Consider the following 25,901-nt stretch of genomic DNA (forward strand, 5'->3'; position numbering starts at 1 on the left):
AACCTTTCGGTTATTGGCCCAACGCTCTAACCACTAGGCTACCTGCTGCCTTTAATGGGTGAGACTAGCATATAAGGACACAGCTGCCGCATAAACTAAATAGCCAAAACCCAAAACTGAATCTTACCTTTACCAAACCATTAACCCTGAGCTATTTTTTTTGCTATCGGTTTGGGGGTCAGCTGTGTCCTTAAAGCCCCTTCCCTGTTTAATGGACGTTTGAATTGGAGCTTCCTGGGTATTATGGCGCTTTCAAGACAACTGGTCCACTGTTCAAAACAACTGAGAACTCGGAAATCTCCGACTTCAGTGCGTTCAAAGACAACAGAGAACTCGGAAAAAAACAAGCTCATACTGGGACAAATATTTTTGAATGATCATCCAACTTGGAATTCCGAGTGGGAAACTCCGGCATCTTTCTAGAGCTCCGATCTGAAGATTACCGCCGTCATTGATTTGACCTCGTTCTTTTCTGAGTTCCCATTTGTCTTGAAAGCACAATGAAAACTCAGAAAAAAACGAGGTCATAGGCTATAATGACTTCAGTGATCAGATCGGGAAGTCGGAGCTCTAAAGATGCTAGAGTTCCCGACTTGGAATACCATACAAAACTAGTTTTCCTAGTCAGAGCTCGTTTTCTTCCTGAGTTCCCAGTTGTCTTGAAAGTACTGAAGTCGGAGATTTCCGAGTTTCCAATTCCCAGTTGTTTTGAACACGACAATAGAGAGGCGGGTTATAATATTCATCGTCGACATCTTTAATGCCTCGTTCAACTACTACTCGGAACGTGGAATCTCAAACATTCCTTAGTTGAATTTGGTTGTAGTTACAAGCGTGCCACGTTTGAATGAAAAAGACTCGGAAATGTCAGAGTGTCCTAGTTCCGGCGAGTATATGAACGCGGCATACCGCACAGATACTGGGGCAAGCAAGCATGCCCACGCTAACATACTTCTACTGTATGACATATCATTTGAATATGCCAAATAGCTCCTCCCCATTTTCCTATTGCTCAGCGTAGTAGGGGTTGGACTGGAGTGGAGCACATTACGTCCATAATGAGTCGAGACATGAAGGAATTTACGAAACTGTAGTTTTACAAAAAAAATATCGTGGGTCACCTCAGGGACTCGAGCTATTCAACTCCTTGTCCAGATGTGACTGTTTCAGAACTGTTATGTCAAACATGAAAAGACAAAGTTCATGGCAGGAGGATATCGCCCGAAACTTTTCCAGACTATTTCAAAGAACTAGATCTCAAGAACCTGAGAAAACAGAGGAAAGCAACATCAGGTTTGAACCACAAAGTTAACATTGTAACAAATAACAATCCTACTTTAGTGTAGTGGCTTTCCAGCTTCTAGTTTTGGCAACAAAACCGTGTTTGAATATGATGTGAAGCACGAGGGCGAGAGGTTTTACTGGAACGACAGACAGTGGTCGCAATCTGTTACATTTTCCATCTACATTGTAACTTCGCTCGAAATCTAACATTATCATTCTGTTTCTATGTAGGCTATCTTCTTCGCTATCTTATATCTATTAACTACATAGCCCATTCATAGACTCTAACTATCTTTAGCGCCTATTGATGGAGGTATCTTCCCGAGGGATTTTTGTTGAGGCCCAAAGCTTGCTCCAAACGTTGATACTCATCGCTAGATGGATGGTTTTGGAAACATAAGAAACGTATATTTCACATCAGCTATATAAAAAAACTAAATGTTACGTTCTTCACACCTTTATTGGGTCGGTGTTCCCACGGCCATGTTACAGCCCTTGTTTAAGAAGACAGAGGTGACCACCTGTGCTATTAGGCATCTAGCATTCTCTGAACACCTGTGTGAAAACATAACTGGGGAGGTAAGTCAACTGGAGGCACACAGCATATGGATCTGTGCAAATCAGATGCAGTAATTGCATATGTTTTATTTGAAAGATGCTGCAATGTACGCCACTTTTCATCCTTGCCTTTCATTCAGCATTTAGTAATAGCAATTTAACGGCATGTAGCCTAATGGTTAGAGCTATGTGCCAATAACCAAAAGGTTGCAGGATCTAATCCCTGACAATGTAAAAATATGTTGTTCTGCTCCTGAACAAGGCAGTTAACCCACTGTTCCTAGGCCTTCATTGAAAATAACAATTTGTTCTTAACTGATTTGCCATGTTAAATAAAGGTTAAAAAAAAATGAGTGTGGGGGAGAACCAAAAATCCAACAGGTCTTCTGCAGTATAAAACTAATGTGCACCTCTGGTTTATTCTTCTGACCAATTTTTTTTTCTCCCATCACCAGTGGCCAGGAGAATCCAGTCAGCAGCAGCCTCAGCAGTGAGACCAATGAAGGGGAAACATCGCTGCACCAAGAAGACCTGGAGCTGTCCAAGGTATAGAGGTTAAGCAGAGCTGACTGGTCAATCCATATCTGGTGCCCAGGTAGCACTATTGCTTCAGTCCCTCTCCTTTCCCCATCCTGGGCTCGAACCAGGGACCCTTTGCACACATCGACAAAAGTCACCCACGAAGCATCCGTTACCTATCGCTCAACAAAAATCACAGCCCTTGCAGAACAAGGGAAACAACTACTTCAAGGTTTCAGAGCGAGTGAAGTCACCGACTCAAATGCTACTAGCGTGCATCGCTAACTAGCTAGCCATTTCACACCGGTTACACCCATAACTGTGTACAAGTAAACAAGGCTTGCACAGAGAGAACCTGTAACACTAACAGAGCTGCTGTCGAATGCTGAGTAGAACAGTTGAAAACATGCGACATATGCTGAAAGTTGTATGAGGATGATTGCATAAGAAGTGGCCCAAGGTTTGTCTTGAAGCTCTTGCCCTCAGGCTGCTTGTGTGTGTGTGTGTGTGTGTGTGTGTTGTGCATGCACACACACATTTGTTTAATACAGTAGCGTTAAGGACAGTAAGGGATCTCACCATCAACCAGAGCGGTTTGGTTTTGCAGTCAGGGCTGTGGGCTTACATTTTCCATAGCCTACTCCTGGCAAATTATAATGCTGACCATGGCAGTATATTATTTGCACGTAACCAGAAATAGTTCTAGCATAGCTTTTAAAGCCATCTTAACAACAGGATTTGATCCTGACTCAAGTGGTCCCCTTTATAGTAGGTCTGACTTGAATACCATTTCTGTAGCCAACGTTCTACCTGACATCCTCCAGCCTACAAATACTTGCTTAAAAGTTTCTGGGAAAATAAATACACAGTCTACTGGGCTCGTTAGGCCATCAATCAAATGGAGAATTATGTCAGGCTATACTGTATGTGCTGCCCAGTTGAGAGAGGGAAGGAGCTCATATTTCCTCTGCTGAATCGCTCTCCCTCGCTCTCTCTCTCTACTGTAAATAGTATTGACTTGGATTGGTCTTGCTAAACAGACATTTTGAGTGAATTGGTGAGTTTATCATTACCTGAAATAAGTGTCTTTGTTCGAGTGACTCCACCTGCCCAGACCTCAGCTTACATCAACAATGTCACGTGACTATGTTTGCACGTGCCTACATGTGCCAAAGCTCTCTGTCGATGTGCCTATGAAAGTGTGTGTGTGTAGGGGTGTGGGTTTCCTAATGTATGGGTATACAGTATATAATGTAGAAGGATGTGTGTGTGCACTCGCATGACTCATGGTCAGGAGGAGCTATATTAGGAGCACTCTATAAAGAAACCAGAGTTTGGGAATGCTGAGAAGTCTTGCCACCGTGGCTTGTCTAGCAATACAATCCCTCGTCCGAAGTGGAAGGTCAAATTTTAAAATGTCAAAATATGAACAACCAAATTGCATTCATAGCCTTGAATATTTTCTTTACCCCTTCATCTCCTCCTCCTCTTGTTCCCCTTTTTCCTCCCTTCAAGCCGTCCTCCTCTCGCAAATGGTTCCGCATTAGCTGCTAGCCTCTTTGTCTGGACTGAAAATACCCCTTTAGTCATGTGCTTATTGGCTATGCTTAGAACTCTGTTGTTGTTGTGTTAAGTAAAGTATCTATCCCTGGCAGTCAGACATATTTTGTGTCTCACACACGCTTAGCCTACAGAGGGTGGAAAATACTAACAAAAGACTGAGAACCAGCATCATTGTGACTAGAACCTAATCAATAATAAACACCTGTATGAAGGGTACCTACTATAAGTATCTCATAACCTATTCATACACATTCATAAGCGGTGCATAAGTATTTAAAAAATGTTTACACTCATGTCTATACTCGCGAGTTGACATTTCTATTATGTCACCTATAGTAGGTATACTGCAATGACCAGTGTTGGGTGGCTGACTTTTATGAAATGCCTATGTTTTTTCTTATGAATGTGTTATGAAGGTGTCATGACATCATTATGTAGGTACCCTTGAAATAAAGAGTTACATACCCCTCTCTCAAACAGAAAAGCAACATTGGCATCTTTCCTTATTTTCTATTTCTATATGTGTTAGATCTTAGCTATAGCATGCTGAGTTTTCCTTGGCTTGTCACCCTCTTCCTGTGTTAAGGCTGTTGTTGGAAACATTAAGTAGGTCAACGGCAGCAATAGAAAATAGGAAGCTGCTTTTCTCCGTCAGTTTGTTGGCTTTGTCAGCGGGCCAAACAAGCAGAGAATGGGCTCATCAAAACACGTTCCCCCACCTCACGGCCGGCCACCCTCCCAGCCCTCCTGCGGAGCGTCTCGCCACAGAAACAGAGGTAGAGAGGGAGGGAGGCAGGCAGGCATCTGTCTGGGTGCGGGATATACAGTAAGGTCCGAAGTTATTGACACCCTTGATAAAGATGCGCTATAATGACTATAAAGTAAATTATTCAAGAAATGTTCTATATTGTATACTAAAAATAATTTGGAAATTATATTATTTTATTACAATTGCTCACAGAAGAGATTTTGTTTAACTAGTAATAAAAAAAATCTCAAAGGTATGGGTCAAAATGATTGACACCCCTGAAGATTCTTATAAATGAAGTAGTCTAAAGTATAGTATTTGGTTCCATATTCCTATCATGTAATGACTACAAACTTGTTGGATGCATTTGTAGTCCGTTCTGGTTGTGTTTCAGATTAATTTGTGCATAATAGAAATGAATGGTAAATAATGTATTGTGTAGTTTGAGTCACTTTTACTGTAAGTAAGAGTAGAATATGTTTCTAAACACTTCTACATTAATGTGGATGCTACTATGGTTACAGATAATCCTGGATGAATTGAGAATAATGATGAGTGAGAAAGTTAGAGGGTCAAAGATCACACCCCCAGATATAATAACATCCCCTGTTATTGGTAATGGTGGGAGGTTAGCATGTCTTGGGGTCTTTGGATCTTTGAACACAACCAAAACTAACTGCAAATGCATCCAACAAGTGTGTAGAGTCACAAGCTTGTCATTGCGTGATAGGAATATGGGACCAAATACTTACCTTTAGACTACTTTATTATAAGAATCTTTAGGGTTGTCAATGAATTGGACTATTTCTCTGAGCAATTGTAGTAGTATAAAATAATATAATTTCCCCCCCAAATGTAGCATACAATATAGCTCAGTATTTGAATTATTTATTTTATACAGTCATTATTGCTCATCTTTATCAAGGGTAACTAGCGGGCTCATCAACTGACTGGCTCTACTAGATGGTGAGGGGTCTGTGACTAAAGGTGTCCGCGTAAATAGGTTCAGTTTTCTCCTAGCAGCACTCGGCTCGGCGACGCGACCGTCTGTTCTCGCATACTCTCTAAAGACCTTTACTTGATAAAAAAAATAGTTAAAGATAAATCAAGAAATCTGTAATTGATGTTGACATTTTTGCCAAGGAAGTCGCCAAGGAAGTCGCAATCTAACTTAAGATGTTTGGTGCAGTATTTCTCAAGTGAAAAAATGGGCATGAAAACTAGTCTCCTCTTGTTGAATGGCAAGACACAGTACCGGGGGAATACATGGGAGTCCGGTAGTGCAGGAGTGACAGTGAGTCCAGTGACGGCCAGAAGGAATGGTGGAGGGATCGTAGAGTAGGTTTGCATCTCGATTATGAGAACATTTGGGACAGTGAGGACTATTTATGTCTCCTCTATCAGTCTAGAGAAAGTGTCTGGCCTCAGTGCCCTGTGATGACCTGGACTCACGCCTGCACAAAAAGTTTATTTCTATAAAGTGAGCATGGCTGGCAATGTTTTTGATTTCGAGAAGGCCAGGTCATGGTCAAAGCCGATTTTTAAGAATACTTTTTGGGAGTATTAAAAATATACTTTATGCGTCGGATAACCATTTAATATTCATTTTATGTAAGTTTGTGAGTCATGGTGCAGTGCTTAATCCTATCCCAACCAAGTGAGAGAGACATCCCCTGTCTGTCGGTCTGTGCTCATCCTTTGTGATGAGCTGGAGGATAATTTAATGAGGAGAGGTTCAGTTAAGGCCTCCCTGTGAAGGGTGAGGCAAACACAGTGATACCAGAGCTAGTTTACTGGTTGGAGATGTTCCAGGAGAGGCATTGTGCTAAAGGATCATGGGCTTTATGTTCTAATAATTCTAACATTAAATGTTAATATAAATAGATTTCAATTATATAAATAAATTTAATTGATATTCTTTCATAATGTTCTCAGAGAACTAGATGGTGAAAACATATCCAATCCTTTTCCTGCTAGTGTTCTTGAAGGAAAAGCAAACGAAGAGAGGAGCATGCTGTTGAGTATTGTGATACAAGCCCCCTGCCTTCAGATACTGCCTCCCACCACTCTAATCTATTGTGTCTGGACCTTGACAGCAGCTGTCTGATTGATTTGGTGACCCTAATTCTGCTCTCTCCCCCCCCCCCAGCCCCCACTTCTTAAGATTTGTCATGTTAAAATCTAGTCTGGTAGCACATTACTTTGTCTTCTTGTGGATACTGTCATCTCAAGGCAGGAAGTGAGTAGCTGAGGAAGTAAGAGAAACCACAACGTAAGAGAATGCTCTGGTTTTTGATTGCTAATGGGCAAAGAGTGCAGGATGTCCATACACAGTGCCTTCAGAAAGTATTCATACCCCTTGTCTTTTACCACATTTTCTTGTGTTACAGACTGAATTTAAAATGGATGTAATTGAGAATCTTTGTCACCGCCCTACACACAAGCAGGTATTCTAGCGGTCGAGTGTTGGGCCAGTAACTGAAAGGTTACTGGTTTGAACCCCAGAGCCGGCAAGATAAAAAATATTCCGTTCTGCCCTAGAGATTGGCAGTTAACCCCCAACAACAACTGCTTCCAGGGCGCCGGTGACGTGGACGTCGATTAAGGCAGCTCCCGCACCTCTCTGAATCAGAGGTGTTGGGTTAAATGTGGAAGACACATTTCGATTGAATGCATTCAGTTGTGCAACGAACTAGGTATTCCATTCCGTTCCCCATAATGTCAAAGAGGAATCATGTTATTTTTTTTTTACAAATTAATAAAAAATTAAAAGCTGATGTCTTAAGTCAATAAGTTTTCAACCCCTTTGTTATGGCAAGCCTAAATAAATTCAGGAGTAAGAATTTGCTTAACAAGTCACATATTCAGTTGCATGGACTCACTCTGTGTATCATGACAAAAGGCAAGACCCAGATGCAGATGGTCTTACAATATTTATTAATCCAGAAGGATAAGGCAAAGGAATGGTCATGGACAGGCAAAAGGGTCAAAACCAGTTCAGAGTCCAACAGGTACCAAAGGGCAGGCAGAATCAAGGTCAGGGCAGGCAGGTTGATCAGGCAGGCGGGAAAGTAGTCCAGAGTCAGGCAGGGGTCAAAACCGGGTAGAGTATCAAAAAAAGGAAGAACACGCTGGTTGACTTGACTAACATACAAGAGGAACTGGCACAGAGAGACAGGAAACACAGGGCTACACTGGGGAAAACAAGCGACACTTGGAGAGGGTGGAGACAATCACAGGAACAGGTGAAACAGATCAGGGTGTGACACTGTGCAATAAAGGGAAAGGGGGTGCCTAGTCAGTTGTACAACTGAATGCATTCAACTGAAATGTGGTTTCCGCATTTAACCCAACACCTCTGAATCAGAGAGGTGTGGGGGGCTGCCTTAATCAACATCTACGTCTTCCTGGGGAACAGAGGGTCAACTGCCTTGCGCGAGGCAGAATGACAGATATTTACCTTGTCAGCTCGGGGATTCGATCCAGCAACCTTTCGGTTACTGGCCCAATAGTGCTTTAACATGATGTTTTCATGACTCTCTCATCACACACATCAAATCAAATTTTATTTGTCACATGTGCCGAATACAACAGCCCTTAACCAACAATGCAGTTTTAAGAAAATACCTATAAAAAAAATTAAGAGATAAGAATAACAAATAATTAAAGAGCATCAGTAAATAACAATAGCTGGGCTTTATACAGTGTGTCGGTACAAAGTGAATGTGCCGGAGCAGGGCTGTCGATAATTGAGGTAAAATGTACATGTAGGTAGAGTTATTAAAAGTGACTATGCATTGATAGTGACGGAGAAGGGGGGGCAATGCAAATAGTCTGGGTAGCCATTTGATTAGTTGTTCAGGAGTGTTAGAGCCGATTTGGACATATTTGTATAAAAGACTGAACATACCGAGCTCCATGTACATTTGTGTAAATATATTAAATATTAATGTACTTCATGAAATATTAGGTACTTACCTTTATGATTTATATTTACCTGATTGAGATATATACATTTGTTAGTGTAATTCAGTTTTTGGCCCTTCCCTCTTGCCCATTCATTGTATTGTGGTAAGTGTGTTAGGATAAAGCCAGGAAGTTGGGCCTTCGGGGGAGGGAGTACTTGCTAGATGCGGGAGCGGTATAGTTTTTTTGACCATACAGACAGGTCATATTATGTATTTTCCATATCAAGTAATCTATGCTTTAAGTTGATTGGATAATCATTTATTTGTTAGATAGAAGAAGAATAAACATTTCTGTTGCACCATATCCCTGGATGTCATTGAATGTTTGGCCATTTGGAAAACTTGAGTGTGGACTATGCGTACCAAACAACCCCTCTTCAGGCTTGGGCAGTGGCTATAGTAAAGAGGAAAGGAAGCTATGACAAGGAGTCTTATGGCTTGGGGGTAGAAGCTGTTTAGAAGCCTCTTGGACCGAGACTTGGCGCTCCGATACCGCTTGCCATGCAGTAGCTAAGAGAACAGTCTATGACTAGTGTGGCTGGAGTCTTTGACATTTTTTGGGCCTTCCTCTGACACTGCCTGGTATAGAGGTTCTGAATGGCAGGAAGCTTGGCTCAGGTGATGTACTGGCCCGTACGCACTACCCTCTGTAGTGCCTTGCTGTCGGAGGTCAAGCAGTTGACATACCAGTCAGTGATGCAGCCCGTTAAGATGCTCTCAATTGGTGCAGCTATAAAAGCTTTTGAGGATCTGAGGACCCATGCCATATCTTTTAGATTTTAACTGTGAGGTCCCTCAGTCGAGCTGTGAATTTCCAACACAGATTCAACCACAAAGATCAGGGAGGTTTTCCAATGCCCCTCAATGAAGGGTAGATGGGTACAAGTAAAGAAATCTGACATTGAATATCCCTTTGAGCATAGTGAAGTTATTAATTAGACTTTGGATAGTGTATCAATACACCCAGTCACTACAAAGATACAGGTTTACTTCATAACTCTGTTGCCGGAGAGGAAGGAAACCACTCAGTGATTTCACCATAAGGCCAATGGTGACTTTAACCGAGTTTAATGGCTGTGATAGGAGAACTGAGGATGGATCAACAACATTGTAGTAACTCCACAATTACTAACCTAATTCACAGAGTGAAAAGACGGATGCCTGTACTTAATACACATATTCCGAAGCACGCATCCTGTTTGCAGCAAGGCACTAAAGTATTACTGCAAAAGATGTGACAAAGCAATTAACACTTTCCTGAATACAAAGTGTTATGTTTGGGGCAAATCCAATACAACACATTACTGAGTACCACTCTGCGTATTTTCAAGCATAATGGTGGCTGTATCATGTAATAGGTATGCTTGTTGTAATCGTTAAGGACTGGGGAGTTTTTCATGATGAAAAAGAAACGAAATGGAGCAAAGCACAGGCAAAATCCTAAAGGAATACCTGGTTCAGTCTGCTTTCCACCAGACACTGTGTCAGAAGGTGAGTGTAGCTGGTGCATGAAGTCAGGCACAGGAGAGCAAAATGAGTGAGCAATGTACTTTACTCAAAAAATAAGGCACAAGGTAAACAAACACACTTGACCAATAACCAACGGTAAATATTACACACGGGTGAAAACAGCACCTGTTGAAAAACCAGCCATCATGAACCGAACTGAACATATAAATAATCACGCACAACATACAGGGGTGAAACAGAGGGTTAAATACATGAACATGTAATTGGATAATGAAAACCAGGTGTGTTGAAAATAAAGACAAAACCAAGGGAAAATGAAAGATGGATCAGCGATGGCTGGAAGACCGGTGATGTCGAACGCCGCCCGAACAAGGAGAGGGACCGACCTCGGCGGAAGTCGTGACACACTGGGAGATGAATTCACCTTTCAGAAGGACAATAACCTAAAACACACTGCCAAATCTACACGAGATGCTTACCAAGAAAACAGTGAATGTTCCTGAGTGGCCGAGGTATAGTTTGGACTTAAATCTACTTAAATCTATGGAAATACCTGAAAATGGTTGTCTAGCAATGATCATCGACTAATTTGACAGAGCTTGAAGAATTTTGACAAGAATAATGGGCAAATGTCGCACAATCCACGTGTGGAACGCTCTTAGAGACTTACCCAGAAAGACTCAGCTGTAACCATTGCCAAAGGTGCTTCTACAAAGTATTGACTCAGGGGTGTGAATACTAAGGGGTGTCTTTCATTTTTAATACACTTTCAAACATTTGTAAAAAACATGTTTTCACTTTGTCGTTATGGGGTATTGTGTGTAGGTAGGGGAAGGGGGGGGGGGTTCAAAACAAGATGACATAATATCCACCAGTTTTGCCCGCTGGGAATAGTTCAATGAGATTGCTTTGATTCGTACATTTATGCAGGGTATGCCTGAGTGGTGTACCGGGGTATTTGAAAAAGCAATTGTATGATTTTTCAATGCCGTCAATACCAGCAAAACTGTTTTAAGTTTTCAATAGACTCGAATATTTGTAGCTACTTTTTCAGTTAATTTCTGCAGACAACTTGTGTAATACGTTAGGAGATAAAGCAGATTGCGTTCTTCATTTCACCTGTCACATTATTTTACATTATGAAAATTACCGTAGTTCCCTAGATCAGTTGACCCAGTCACGTGTTCATGTAAAGCGCACAACGGGAGAAAGTGGAGCTGGTGAGTCCATAGCGTTTTATACAGTGATTTTAAATTGTTTTTTTTCCCCCTCATCAATCTACACACAATACTTCATAATGACAAAAGCAAAACCAGGTTTTTAGAAATGTATGTACAGTGGGGAGAACAAGTATTTGATACACTAACAGGTCTGTGAGAGCCGGAATTCTTACTGGTTGGTAGGTGATCAAATACTTATGTCATGCAATAAAATGCAAATTAATTACTTAAAAATCATACAATGTGATTTTCTGGATTTTTGTTTTAGATTCCGTCTCTCACAGTTGAAGTGTACCTATGATAAAAAAAATTACAGACCTCTACATGCTTTGTAAGTAGGAAAACCTGCAAAATCGGCAGTGTATCAAATACTTGTTCTCCCCACTGTATGTATATAAAAACAATGGAAATATCACATTTAGGGTCGTTCTGTTGGAAGGTGAACCTTCGCCCCCAGTCTGAGGTCCTGAGCGCTCTGGAGCAGCTTTTCATCAAGGATCTCCCTGTACTTTTTCCCGTTCATCTTTTCCTCGGTCTTAACTAGTCTTCCAGTCCCTGCCACTGAAAAACATCCCCACAGCATGATGCTGCCACCACCATGCTTCACCGTAGGGATGGTGCCTCCAAAAGTGACGCTTGGCATTGAGGCCAAAGAGTTCAATTTTGGCTTCATCAGACCTTGTTTCTCATGGTTTGAGAGTTCCTTAGGCACCTTTTGGCTAACTCCAAGCGTGCTGTCATTTGCCTTTTACTGAGGAGTGGCTTCCATCTGGCCACTCTACCATAAAGGCTTGATTGGTGGAGTGCTGCAGAGATGGTTGTCCTTCTGGAAGGTTCTCCCATCTCCACAGAGGAACTCTGGAGCTCTGTCAGGTGACCGTCGGGTCTTGGTCACCTCCCTGACCAAGCCGTTCTCCCCCTATTGCTCAGTTTGGCCGGTTGACCAGCTCTAGGAAGAGTCTTGGTGGTTCCAAACTTCTTCCATTTGAGAATGATTGAAGCCACTGTGTTCTTGGGGACCTTCAATTCTGCAGAAATGTTTTGGTACCCTTCCCCAGTTCTGTGCCTCAGCACAATCCTGTCTCGGAGTTCTATAGACAATTCCTTCGACCTCATGACTTGGTTTTTTGCTCTGTCATGAACTGTCATATGTGGCACCTGATATGTGTGTGTGTGTGTATGCTTTTCCAAATCATGTCCAATCAATTGAATTTACCACAGGTGGATTCCAATTAAGTTGTAGAAACAAGGGATGATTAATGGAAACAGGATGCACCTGAGCTCAATTTCAAGTCTCATAGCAAAGGGTCTGAATACTTATGTAAATAATGTATATCTGTTTTTTATTTTTAATACATTTTCAAACATTTATTAAAACCTGTTTTTACTTTGTCATTATGGGGTGTTGTGTGTAGATTGATGTGGAAAAACATTTATTTAATACATTTTTGAATAAGTCTGTAATGTAGCAATGTGGAAAAAGGGAAGGGGTCTGAATACTTTCCGAACGCATCTCCATAGGCCTTTATTTGCTAGTGTGACAATTTTACCATCCTTATTTACAGTGTCATTCATAAACATGATACCTTCATTGTAAAAGTTTTTTAAAGAACATTTGTTGTTCATTTATCAGTACATTGGATTTTAGACATATCAAATTGTATTTGTCACATGCGCCGAATACAACAGTGTGTAGACTTTACTGTGAATTGCTTACTTACGAGCCCTTTCCCAACAATGTAGAGTTAACAAGTAAAAAAAATGTCCTAAAAATAACAATACCAAAACTATATACAAAGAGTACCAGTACCGAGTCAATCTGCAGAGGTATAAGGTAGATGCGGTAATATGTACATGTCGGAAAGGGTAAAAGTAACCAGGCAATCAGGAAAGATAATAAACAGAGTAGCAGCAGCTTGTGTGTGTGTGTGTGTGTGTGTGTGTGTTGGCGTGTCAGTGTAGTATGTGTGAGTGTGCATAGAGCCGGTGCAAGAGATTCCGTACAAATAAAAAGAGTCTCAATGCAAATAGTCAGGGTAGCTATTTGATGAACTGTTCAGCAGTCTTATGGCATGGAGGTAGAAGCTGGAGCCTTTTCGTCCCAGACTTTTCGTCCAAGTCTTTGACAATTTTTAGGTCTTTCCTCTGACACTGCCTACAATTTTATGACCACTTTTATGGAATTATTCTCATTTTACCATGAGGCGTAGAGAAACATTTTCAATTATACAGCTAATTTCCTGCAGTTCTACGTATTTTGTCATAGGGTGGAGAGAAATGTTTTCATTTTTTAATGTGATAGCTGAGTGAGATTGACTAACAAAATCAATTGGGGCAACCCGGTCGGTAATTCAACCATGTAGTAATCATGTTTAGATAGCTGGCTAGACTAAGTTACCAATCTAAAATATGTTAGCTGACATGGGCTAATTGAGTGACTGTGGTTGGAGGAACTTGATAATAAAACATTTGTTAAAAAATATTTAGCTTCCTCATTCATAATGTCCTTTGGTGAGATAAGGATTTCTCTGTCGTTTAAAAAAAAGATAAATTAATCCTGAATATGTTACTCAAACTCCTTTTGTTTTGAGTCTAGATTATTCATTGCTTCTGTAGTACATTTTAGAGCCCGACCAATATGGGATTTTTGGATCGGTTACCGATTTCTGATTTTAGGACGGAAATATTCACGATACCCGATATCTACCGATATTTTTAATCATTGTCGCTAGAATAAAATGAAAAATTCTGTATGGATTGTGCTTAAAACAGCCCTACAAAGCTAATTACAAATCTGCTAAAATTTTAGGAGCACCAGAAATGATATGTTTTTTTTGTATCCAGATATTCATATCATCATACCGTTCTTCTCTCATCCCGGGATTTATGCTATTCCCGGCATAGCGCACAAGGGGCGCTAAAACGCAAGAAAGGACCATTTACCAGAACGCTAACAAAATTAGCACAACTGCTAACAAAACTAGCACAAACTAATAGTGAAATCATGTAAACCCAGTTAGCTAAATGCTAACAAGCAAAAACGAACAAAACTAATTGCAAAGTTTGGCAAATCCAGCTCATAAAGTTATACAGCATAGCTAGTAGTTACTGAATGTCATTTTCGGTGAGTGTGGACATTTACAAGTTAAAGTGAACGAGAGAAATTAACAAAGGTTTGATGCATGCTTGTTTGGGAGTGGAGTTCGTTAGAATAATAGCCAGTGTGTAGAATAACACCCAAACATGCAAAGGAGAATATTAAATTTTTCTACCTTTGTGTACCTATTTAGGATACATCACCATGAAGTGAATGACATTCATATTACACATTTCTGTATAGTACAGATCAAGGACCCATGATGTCATTCTGTTACCTTCATTCTATTATCGGGTGTTGATCCACTTCACTTACTCTAGTTGAATAACCAAAATATATTTTTTCAAACTCCAGGTCTCATGTCATAGCTAGCACCCCATTCTTTCTGCAGACATCTTTGAATTATAATTTGGAGTAGATATTTAAGAATTTATGGAACATAACAATAACATCACATAAAAAAACTTAAGGAGATTTTACTGTCATTCTGTTACTAAACTTTTGCATCTGCACTGTTCCTCAAGTAAATGTGTCTTAGTCAAATTGTCAGTGGCAATTGTTAAAAGTAGACTTCTGCATATAGGTGGGCGGTTTATTAAACTTTGCAATCCATAGTTTTTGCTTGGCATACATATTGTGTTAAAATGTTAGTCTCCGCGTCACTCTGTTAATGTGGAATTGCCCAAATGCATGTGGTGCTCTTTTCCCTCTGTATGACTCATCGGTTCACATGGCTATCTGCAGGGACATACGTATGTGCAACAAGCTGTAAACAAGGGCTCTATCTCATTTACGACCCTGGCTGGCTGCTGCGGTGCTGAGAGAGTTAACCGCATTGTGGGCAGGGCTATGGGGGAGGGGAGAGATGTGTGCTCCATAGAGACATTTGCATTAGAGTGCCGCTGCTGCCTCTTAGCTGCTTCTGCTATAGAGGGCACAGCCGGTGGAATGAGAGAGAGTTTACCGGAATTTCACAGGAATCTTACTCCTCTCTCGCCCCCTGTTCTACATTTTTGCCAGGGTGCTGCTGTGCAATGCTGTATCAGCGGCAAGCCTGCTGCTGAGAAAGTTAATCTTATTTGCTCTCACACACCCCTCTCTCATTCTGTGTCATTCTCTTGTGGTTCCAGGCATTCCAAGGCACGGAAGAAAAGGGAGACGGAAGAGAGGAAGGAGTGCCAGGAGAGGCACTGGAGGACGAAGAGAGAGAGCGAAAGGAGAAAGGAGGAGAGGGCAGCAGCAGCATATTGGACGATGCTGGGGGGTCCTCCGAGGACCAGCCTCTCGCCCCGCCCCCCTCAGTGGACTCCCCTTGCTCTCCGGTGAGCCCCCTGGGGCCCGGCTCTCCCACACCTCCTCCCCCTTTAGATGCCTTCTTCAGGAGACTAGGGAGTTTGTTCCACTTCAAGGCTGAACCAACCAGAGGAGCCCAGCCGCAGGAGGAACAGCAGCAGGCAGAGGAGGGAGGAGAAGGACAAGAGGAGGAGGAGGAGGAGAAGACAGCACTAGCAGTGGTGTCTGTTGAGCCAGACCTCTCAGGAATGACATGTGGTGCAGAGGTGGACCAGGACCACTGTGACTCTGCTGGGAGGCTGACGGGAAATAAGGACACTCGGCACACAGAGACAGAGGACAAGAGAGAGGGAGCGTCTGACTTACCTGGTGTAGCGACGTCCACACGGAGTCAAACGCACACAGACCTGGAGAAACCGTGAGTACTGTACTTCTTTCACATGCGTGCGTTTGTGTTTATGTCTGCATGCGCTTGTGTGCGTGCATTCATGAGTGTGTAATGGTTGAAGGGAGACAACTCCCTTCAATGTTGATCTATGTAATTGTCAATGTATGTGAACAACAAACAAGCCATATTTTTGTTAATCCCAAGCCTCAGTTTCTCGCCCTTTCCTGGGTTGTTTCCGGAGCGGCACTTTGAGTTCCCTAAGATCCAGTTCAGTAATACGATTCGCTTGAATGCCTTAAAGCAGATTTGGGACAATAACAACAACAGCCAGGAAGTGTAAAGACCGTGGACAAACCTACCATTGTAGCCTGAGCTTAAAGAGGTATGAACTTCAAAGGCAGCCTTAGCGGATCTGCGAGGAATAAGCACTAGTGGTGCCCAGCCTGGAATCTACAGTGCATTCGGAAAGTATTCAGACTCCTTTCCTTCTTCCACATTTTGTTACGTTACAGCCTTATTCTGAAATTGCTTAATAACCTCTTGAAGCTAGGGGGCACTATTTTTATGTTTGGAAAAATAACGTTCCCAAAGTAAACGGCCTATTTCTCAGGACCAGATGCTAGAATATGCATATAATTGACAGATTAGGATAGAAAACACTCCAAAACTGTCAAAATATTGTCTGTGAGTATAACAGAACTGATATTGCAGGCGAAACCCTGAGAAAAATCAAACCAGGAAGTGGCTTCTATTTTGAAAACTCCATGTTCCATAGCCTCCCAGTGCTCCATTTAAAGGGATATCAACCAGATTCCTTTTCCTATCGCTTCCTCAAGGTGTCAACAGTCTTCAGACATAGTTTCAGGCTTTTATTTTGAAGAATGAGTGTGATTGACCACATTGCGAAAGTGGATAGGTGGGGGCTCTCAGAGTGAGTTGTGCGCAAAAGAGAAAGGCGGCCATTGTTACTCCCGGTTCTAGTGAAAAGCCAACTGTCCCGGTTGATATAATATCGAATAAATATTTGAAAAACACCCTGAGGATTGATTATAAAAAACGTCTGACATGTTTCTGTCAACATTATGGATATAATTTGGAATTGTTGTCTGCGTTGCCGTGACCGCTCTTACCGGTGGATTCCTGGGCATAACGCACCAAACTAACGGAGGTATTTGGATATAAAAAATATCTTTATGGAACGAAAGGAAGTTGTTTGTTGTCTAACTGGGAGTCTCGTGAGTGAAAACATCCGAAGATCATCAAAGGTAAACTATTAATTTGATTGCTTTTCTGATTTTTCTTACACAAATGCTTGTATTGCTTTCGCTGTAAAGCATAATTTCAAAATCTGAGACGACAGGTGGATTAACAAAAGGCTAAGCTGTGTTTTGCAATATTGCACTTGTGATTTCATGAATATGAATATTTTCTAGTAATATTATTTGACTGTGGCGCTATGCTATTCAACATGGCTGACGACAATTATCCTGGATCCGGTATGGGTGGTTCAGAAAGGTTAAATACATTTTTGTCCCTCATCAATCTACACACAATACCCCATAATGACAAAGCAAAAACAGGTTTTTAGACATTTTTGCAAATAATGATTAAAAACTAAACACCTTATTTATGTAAGTTTTCAGACCCTTTGCTATGAGACTCAAACATGAGCTCAGGTGCATCCTATTTCCATTGATCATCCTTGAGATGTTTCCACAACTTGATGGGAGTCTGTGGTAAATTCAATTGATTGGACATCATTTGGAAAGGCACACGCCTGTCAATATATGGTCCCACAAAACCAATCCATTAGGTCAAAGAAATTGGCCTTAGAGCTCAGAGATAGGATTGCGTCGAGACACAGATCTGGGGAAGGGTACCAAAACATTTCTGGAGCATTGAAGGTCCCCAAGAATACAGTGGCCCCCATCATTCTTAAATGGAACCACCAAGATTCTTCCTAGAGCTGGCCCCCTGGCCAAACTGAGCAATCGGGGGAGGAGGGCCTTGGTCAGGGAGGTAACCAAGAACCCGATGGTCACACTGATAGAGCTCCATAGTTCCTCTGTGGAGATGGGAGAACCTTCCAGAAGGACAACCATCTGCAGCACTCCACCAATCAGGCCTTTATGGTAGAGTGGCCCGATGGAAGCCACTCCTCAGTAAAAGTTACATGACAGCCCGCTTGGAGTTTGCCAACAGGGACCTAAAGGACTCTCAGACCATGAAAAAGCAAGACTCTCTGGTCTGATGAAACCAAGATTGAACACTTTGGCCTCAATGCCAAGCGTCACGTTTGGAGGAAACCTGGCACCATCCCTACGGTGAAGCATGGTGATGGTAGCATCCTGCTGTGGGGATGTTTTTCAGCGGCAGGGACTGGGAGACTAGTCAGGATCGAGGGAAAGATGAACAAAGCAGAGTACAGATGGATCCTTTGATGAAAACTTGGTCAGGACCTCAGACTGGGGTAAAGGTTTAAAAGGACAACGACCCTAAGCACACAGCCAAGACAATGCAGAAGTGGCTTCGGGACAAGTCTCTGAATGTCCTTGAGTGGCCCAGCCAGAGCCCGAACTTGAACCCAATCGAGCTTGAGGGTATCTGTAGGGAAGAATACAGGTGTGCCAAGCTTGAAGCGTCATATCCTGTAAGACTCGTGGCTGTAATCGCTGCCAAAGTTGTTTCACAAAGTACTGAGTAAAGGGTCTGAATACCTATGTACAGTGGACTCCAAAATGACTGGCACCCTTAACTGGCAATGCACAAACAATACTTAAAAATATATAAACAATATAATTAAAGAGAAACTCAAAATACCAAAATGCGAGAAATACTGTACTTTATTAATGTTTCAATGGAACCCACCAAAATCATGTGATTTAAAAAAAATCTATGTCCTCAATCAATGTTTTACAATTAATGGCACCCTTAAAGAGTTTTGTAAATAACATCTACCAAAATTAAACCAGGAGTTAAATTCCACTTATTTAAGTCTTAAGGAACTATATTGAGCCATTACATCACTTCCTGTTTCACAAGGTTATAAAAATGAGGTAACACACATGCTGTATCCCTTTGTCATCCAACACCTTGAAGAAAACTAAAGAACTGGCAGTTCAAAAGAGACAGATGGTCATAGACCTTCATAAATCTGGTAATTACTACAAGAAGATCCACAAACGATTGACTATACCACTGAGCACTGTCAGGGCAATTATTAAAACTTTCAAAAGATATGGAACAGTTGAAAACTTCACGGGCAGAGGACGCAAATGCATTTCGCCCCCCGGGATAGGGAGGAGGATGGTGAGAGAAGCAACATAATCCCCAAGAATCACTGTGAATGAATTGCAGGCGTTGGTGGCGTCTTGGGGTGACCAGGTTTCAAAAAGCACAATCAGATGCCACCTCCACAACCACAGGTTCTTTGGAAGGGTTGCCAGAAGAAAACCCTTTCTGACCCCAAGACACAGATGCGAGCGCTTGGAGTTTGCCAAATGTCATTTAAATTATGACTGGAAGAAGGTGCTCTGGTCAGATAGAGCATCGGCATGTTTGGCTTCAAGACAGAGATGCATACAAGGAGAGGCACCTCATACCCATGGTGAAATATGGTGGTAGGTCAGTGATGCTTTAGGGCTGATTTAATTAATGAATTCCACCCAGTATCTGGCAATTTTGGCTGACAATCTGGTTGCCTCTGCCAGAAGGCTGGGACTTTCCAACAAGACAATGACCCAAAACATTCCTCAAGACCCACACAGAAATGGTTCTGTGACAACAAAATAAATGTTCTGCCATGGCCATCTCAGTCGCCGGACCTCAATCTAATTGAAAACCTGTGGGCTGTTGAAGAGGGCAAACCCAATAATGTGAATGATCCTGAAAGGATCTGCATAGAGGAATTGTCCAAAGTCCCTCCAAATGTGTTCCTTAACCTTGTCAAACAGGAAGAGACTCCATGCTGTTATCCTTGCCAGAGGTGGTTGCACTATGTACTAAATGAGGAGTGGCAATAATTATGAAACCTTGATTTTGATGATATTTATTTTGTATTAAATAATTGTATGATATTGGTTGGTTCCATTGAAACATAAATAAAGTACAGTATTTCTCACATGTTGGTATTTTGAGTTTATCTCTATAATTATATAATTTTGATTTTTTTAAGTATTGTTTGTGCAGTCAGGGGTGCCAGTAATTTTGGAGCCCACTGTAAATGTGATTATATGAGGTATTGTCATTGAGGTATTGATGATGAGGTTAATTTTAGAATAAGGCTGTAATGTAACAAAATGTGGGGAAAAATGAAGGCGTCTGAATACTTTCCGAATGCACTGTATTCCAGAGGTCTATGGTGGCCCTTGGCATGGGTGTTAGCTCACCTTGGCACCAGTGATGGGCACCGCGTGGGCAGGGGCTTGTGGACAGGCACCATCCCGATATGGATCCTTACACCATCACATGGTGGGCTGAATGAACCCTCAAGGCATCACATAATGTTTGGGATACAACAGGCCTGTGTAGTGACACCCATACTGTTTGACAGTGCTGGCTTTCATGTGGCTACCAAACCAGAAGTAGGACAAAGTCCCACCAGATACTGATCTACAATCAGTTTAGCATTTCCTCCCAAATGGTTAAAGTTAGTATTTGGGGGGAGGGTAAACTGATCCTAGATCTGTACCTATGAAGACGTTGGGAAATCTAGGGCATTCCCATGGTTGCTGCTACACTTGAAGGAAAGGAGATGGGCTCTGGGATCATATTAGGATAATGCTAACAGATTAGCAGGCAGCTTTATGTAAACCCTCAGCCAGTTAAAAGAAGAAGGAGCCTTTCACTTAGATCAAATCCTCCTCGGTTACCTCAGGTTCCCCCCATGGAGAAAACCACTCATTTGTGTAGCTAACCGGTCATCCATACGGCTTTGTCTAAACAATGGACACATTGCATTCAGAGCGATAGGTTACCAAGGTCAGTTGGATGTGCTTCACGGGTACAGTGGCTGATGGGAGCAGTATAGATAAGAGCGGCTACTGCCAGTACAGCAGGTACGTGCTATTTAGCAGTAGACAATGAGCTGTCACTACACCATTGAACACAAATCAAGCTAGTACTCAGAAGGGACCACATATACTTCCTGGAGACTCTTCTCAAACCTGAATACTGTTGGTCAGTGACCGAAAGAAGCAGTTTATTTAGATTTTTTGGTTCCTCATTAACTTTTGCAGAAGCAGCGGCTACTCTTCCTGGGTTCCACAAAAAGCAACATACGCATCAAAACACTGATACACTAACAGACAAGCACAGTCATACAAATGTAAAAAACAAACAGTATAACAACAAAAATGGTGTGTTAGTGTGTTTGTTTGTCCCCTCACAGTCCCTGCCATTCACTATGGTGTGTGTGTGTGTGCACGTGTGTACATGGGTTGTGTGTGTCCCTCACAGTCTCCTCTGTTCATTATGGTGTGTGTGTGTGTACGTGTTTTTGCCCACTTTGGTAGCTGGGTCTCAGAGGAACAGCTGTGACAGATCGTGGCAGTGTGGGGCTGTGTATGCTAGGGTGTCACACATGGGACACTCTCTCACTCTCTCTCCCTGTCTCTCTTTCTCTCCCTCTTTTTCACTTTGTCTCACTCCCTCTCTCTATTTTTGTCTCACTCCCTCTCTCTCCCTATCTCTGTCTGTGACCTCTGGGCTGTTTTAAAACCCTGTCCGTGCCAATATCAGACAGGAGTGATTTTTTTCCCATGTCTCCAAATATACCAGGCCACAACAAGAGCTGGGGAGTGTTTGAGGTCGAGGCAGATTCTCTCCTGATGTTCGGTTTCTCTGAGGCTTGAGTTTGGAGTAACTTTACAGATTATGTTGGACTTGAAATGTTCCTCTTAAATGCTGTATTTAAGTGCCTTTAAAGGGTTTTTAGCCTGAGGTTATTTAGGTTGGCACAAAGGTGGACAGACCGCGTTGACCCTGGACCCTGTAGTACATCTCTACCCTCTGTCCATCAGCTCAGATTACTTTGATGTGCACGTGTGTATCAGCACTGAGAGGTGACCATGACTATGCACAACACACACACACCAGGGTTTCCATTAGCTGGGACAGTGGCTTGCGAAAGTATTCACCCCCTTGGCATTTTTCCTATTTTGTTGCCTTACAACCTGGAATTAAAAAAAAAAATTTGGGCAGTTTTTATCATTTGATTTACACAAAATGCTTACCACTTTAAAGATCCAAAATATTTTTCTTGTGAGACAAACAATAAATAAGACAAAAAAAGCTCTTCACCCCCCCAAAGTCAATACTTTGTACAGCCACCTTTTGCAGCAATTACAGTTGCAAGTTTCTTGGGGTATGTCTCTATAAGCTTGGCACATCTAGCCACTGGGATATTTGCCCATTCTTCAAGGCAGAACTGCTCCAGCTCCTTCAAGTTGGATGGGTTCCGCTGGTGTACATCAATCTTTAAGTCATACCACATATTCTCAATTGGATTGAGGTCTGGGCTTTGACGAGGCCATTCCAAGACATTTAAATGTTTCCTCTTAAATCACTCGAGTGTTGCTTTAGCAGTATGCTTAGGGTCATTGTCCTGCTGGAAGGTGAACCTCAGTCCCAGTCTCAAATTCTGGGAGTCTGAAAAAGGTTTCCCTCAAGAATTTCCCTGTATTTAGCGCCATCTATCATTCCTTCAATTCTGACCAGTTTCCCAGTCCCTGCCGATTAAAAAAAATCTCCTGCATGATGCTGCCACCACAATGTTTCACTCTGGGGCTGGTACTCTTGGGGGGATGAGAGGTGTTGGGTTTGTGCCAGACATAGCATTTTCCTTGATGGCCAAAAAGCAACATTTTTGTCTCATCTGACCAGAGTACCTTCTTCCATATGTTTGAGGAGTCTCCCACATGCCTTTTGGCGAACACCAAATGTGTTTGCTTATTTTTTTCTTTAAGCAATGGCTTTTTTTCTGGTCACTCTTCCGTAAAGCCCAGCTCTGTGGAGTGTATGGTTTAAAGTGGTCCTATGGACAGATTCTCCAATCTCCGCTATGGAGTTTTGCAGCTCCTTCAGGGTTATCTTTGGTCTCTTTGTTGCCTCTCTGATTAATGCTCTCCTTGCCTGGTCTGTGAGTTTTGGCTGGCGGCCCTCTCTTGGCAGGTCTGTTGTGGTGCCATATTATTTTTATTTTTTAATAATGGATTTAATGTTGCTCAGTGGGATGTTCAAAGTTTCTGATATTTTTTTATAACCCAACCCTGATCTGTACTTCTCCACAACTTTGTCCCCGACCTGTTTGGAGAGCTCCTTGGTCTTCATGGTTCAGCTTGCTTGGTGGTGCCCCTTGCTTAGTGGTGTTGCAGATTCTGGGGCCTTTCAGAACAGATGGATGTTGTGTGTGTGTGTGTGTGTGTGTGTGTGTCAGATCATGTGACACTTACTGTAGATTGCACACAGGTGGACATTATTTAACTAATTATGTGACTTCTGAAGGTAATTGGTTGCACCAGATCTTATTTAGGGGCTTCATAGCAAAGGGGGTGAATACATATGCATGCACCACTTTTCCGGTTGTTATTTTTTCACATTACTTAGTTAACAACTTCCACTGTTAACTAAGTAAAAATACATAAAGCCTACAAATAAAAACACTAGAAATTATACTAATGAAAATTCAATCACATTCATCTCTCTACTACTAACTACTCAGGTATTTTATGACGTGTCAACTGGATACATGGGATCATCAGATGATGATAGTTTGCTTTTTCACACCAAGGTTTGGTGATTATCGAGGGGGAGATAGTTGGAATGATTTTTCAAATATGCCTACTGTGAGGAACTATTAGGCTATCATTCACAAAAAAACAGACTTCATTGACTTACTGTGTGAGGTGAAGAAAGAATTACTGAGAAGCTCAGCTTATTAGTGGTGGACATGGTGAGTTAAAACAGTCAGAAATCAAACAAATTGGCACTTTCCTACATTTGCGCGCAGCAGGCCAGGTAGTCTACTTCAATGCGTGCTCAGGCGTGCACGCTCCTTCAACATAAACAAGACAGAGAAACCAGACCCATGCTCGTTGCTTACATTGAGCAGACAAAAGACAATGAAAAATGTACCGGTCAACCTCTAGTAAATCTTTGTTTTCATTTCAACAAATTACTATCTGTGATGTGCTAGATGCCTTGCTTATGATTGATGTTAATAAAAATCCACTGGAGCTGATATGCTCGATCCATTTTTGCTGCAGCTCTCTGCCCCCTGATTGCTGAATCATTAACCCATATTTTTAACCTGACAATTATATCTGGTACTATCCCCAAGGTTTGGAAGGCGGCCCATGTAGTTCCCCTTCACAAAGGTGGTGACCCTTGTGACCTAAATAATTATCGGCCTATTTCTAAACTTTCTTGCCTAGCTAAAGTATTAGAATCCTTGATTCATTTTCTTATCTTTGAAATGTATTCTAAAAGTACACCAGTCAGGTTTTAGACCAGGTCATAGCACTATCTCTAGTGCATCCCTAGTTATAAATGACGTGGTTAACTGTATGGATAAAAGGCAACATTATGCTGCCTCCTTCATTGACCTGTAAAAGGCTTTCGGTAATGTTGATCACTCACTGCTAATTCAGAGGCTTTCCTCAATTGGCTGAGATCAGGCTTCATGTAACTGGTTTAAAAATTACTTGACAGATATAACTCAATTTATATCTACTGATGGTGTTAAATCAGATTTCCTGAATATTACAAAAGGTGTCCCTCAGGGGTCGATTCTAGGTCCTGTACTTTTGACTGTTTACATTAACAATGTCTCCAAAAAATATTGTAACCAGCACTTACTTGTATGCCAATTATGCTGGTGTATGCTATTGCCCCCACAGTTGACCAGACTCTATCTGAACTACAGTCTGCCTTCATCATATTACAGAAACTTGATTGACCTGAAATTAGTACTGAATGCAGGTAAAACTAAGTATATGTTCTTTAGAGTGCATAAAAATAAGTCTAATGATTTAAATATGTAGTTTGGATGGTGTCCAAATTGATCATGTCCGTGGTTACAAAAATCTAGGCATCTGGATAGTGAAAAGCTGTCTTTTTAAAAAGCATATTGATGAGTTAGTTAAGAAGCTGAGGGAAAAAAAGAGGATTCTTCTATAGAAATAGGTCCTGCTACTCGCTAAATAGTAGACATTGGTTATTCAGTTGACGTACCTATCGGTCAAATACTATGGTGACATCCTCTATATGAACGCAGCTGCCACTTCATTAAAACCGTTAGATGCAGTTGATTATAGCGCACTGCGGGCAACAATTTTAGTACTCACCACTGCATTCTCAACCAGAAAATTGGTTGGCCTTCTTTGATGTCACTTAGGTTGATACATTGGTATGTTTTCATTTACAGTTGAAGTGGGAAGTTTACATACACCTTAGCCAAATACATTTAAACTCAGTTTTTCACAATTCCTGACATTTAATCCTCGTAAAAATTACCTGTCTTAGGTAAGTTAATATCACCACTTTATTTTAAGAATGTGAAATGTCAGAATAATAGTAGAGGGAAGAAATAAAATATTAAATAAATCATTCTATCACATTCCCAGTGGGTCAGAAGTTTATAACACTCAATTCATATTTGATAGCATTGCCTTTAAATTGTTTAACTTGGGTCAAATTTTTTGGGTAGCCTTCCACAAGCTTCCCACAATAAGTTGGGTGAACTTTGTCCTATTCCTCCTGACAGAGCTGGTGTAACTGAGTCAGGTTTGTAGGC

The 25,901-nt window shown here is 41.6% G+C and overlaps 1 protein-coding gene across 1 annotated transcript in view; it reads left to right on the top strand.

Annotated features, from left to right (window-relative positions):
* Nucleotides 1–1,019: 1,019 nt before the first annotated feature.
* The window catches only part of LOC135548696 (uncharacterized), a 78,598-nt gene continuing 53,716 nt past the window's right edge, over nt 1,020–25,901 (top strand). Inside the window, exons 1-3 of the mRNA XM_064978544.1 lie at nt 1,020–1,293; nt 2,298–2,388; nt 15,558–16,138. Coding sequence (XP_064834616.1) covers nt 1,178–1,293; nt 2,298–2,388; nt 15,558–16,138 — 788 coding nt within the window. The 5' untranslated portion in view covers nt 1,020–1,177. The remainder of the gene's footprint in view (nt 1,294–2,297; nt 2,389–15,557; nt 16,139–25,901) is intronic.

This window comes from Oncorhynchus masou, chromosome 11 (assembly GCF_036934945.1).
Source record: "Oncorhynchus masou masou isolate Uvic2021 chromosome 11, UVic_Omas_1.1, whole genome shotgun sequence".
Taxonomy (NCBI): Eukaryota; Metazoa; Chordata; class Actinopteri; order Salmoniformes; family Salmonidae; genus Oncorhynchus; species Oncorhynchus masou.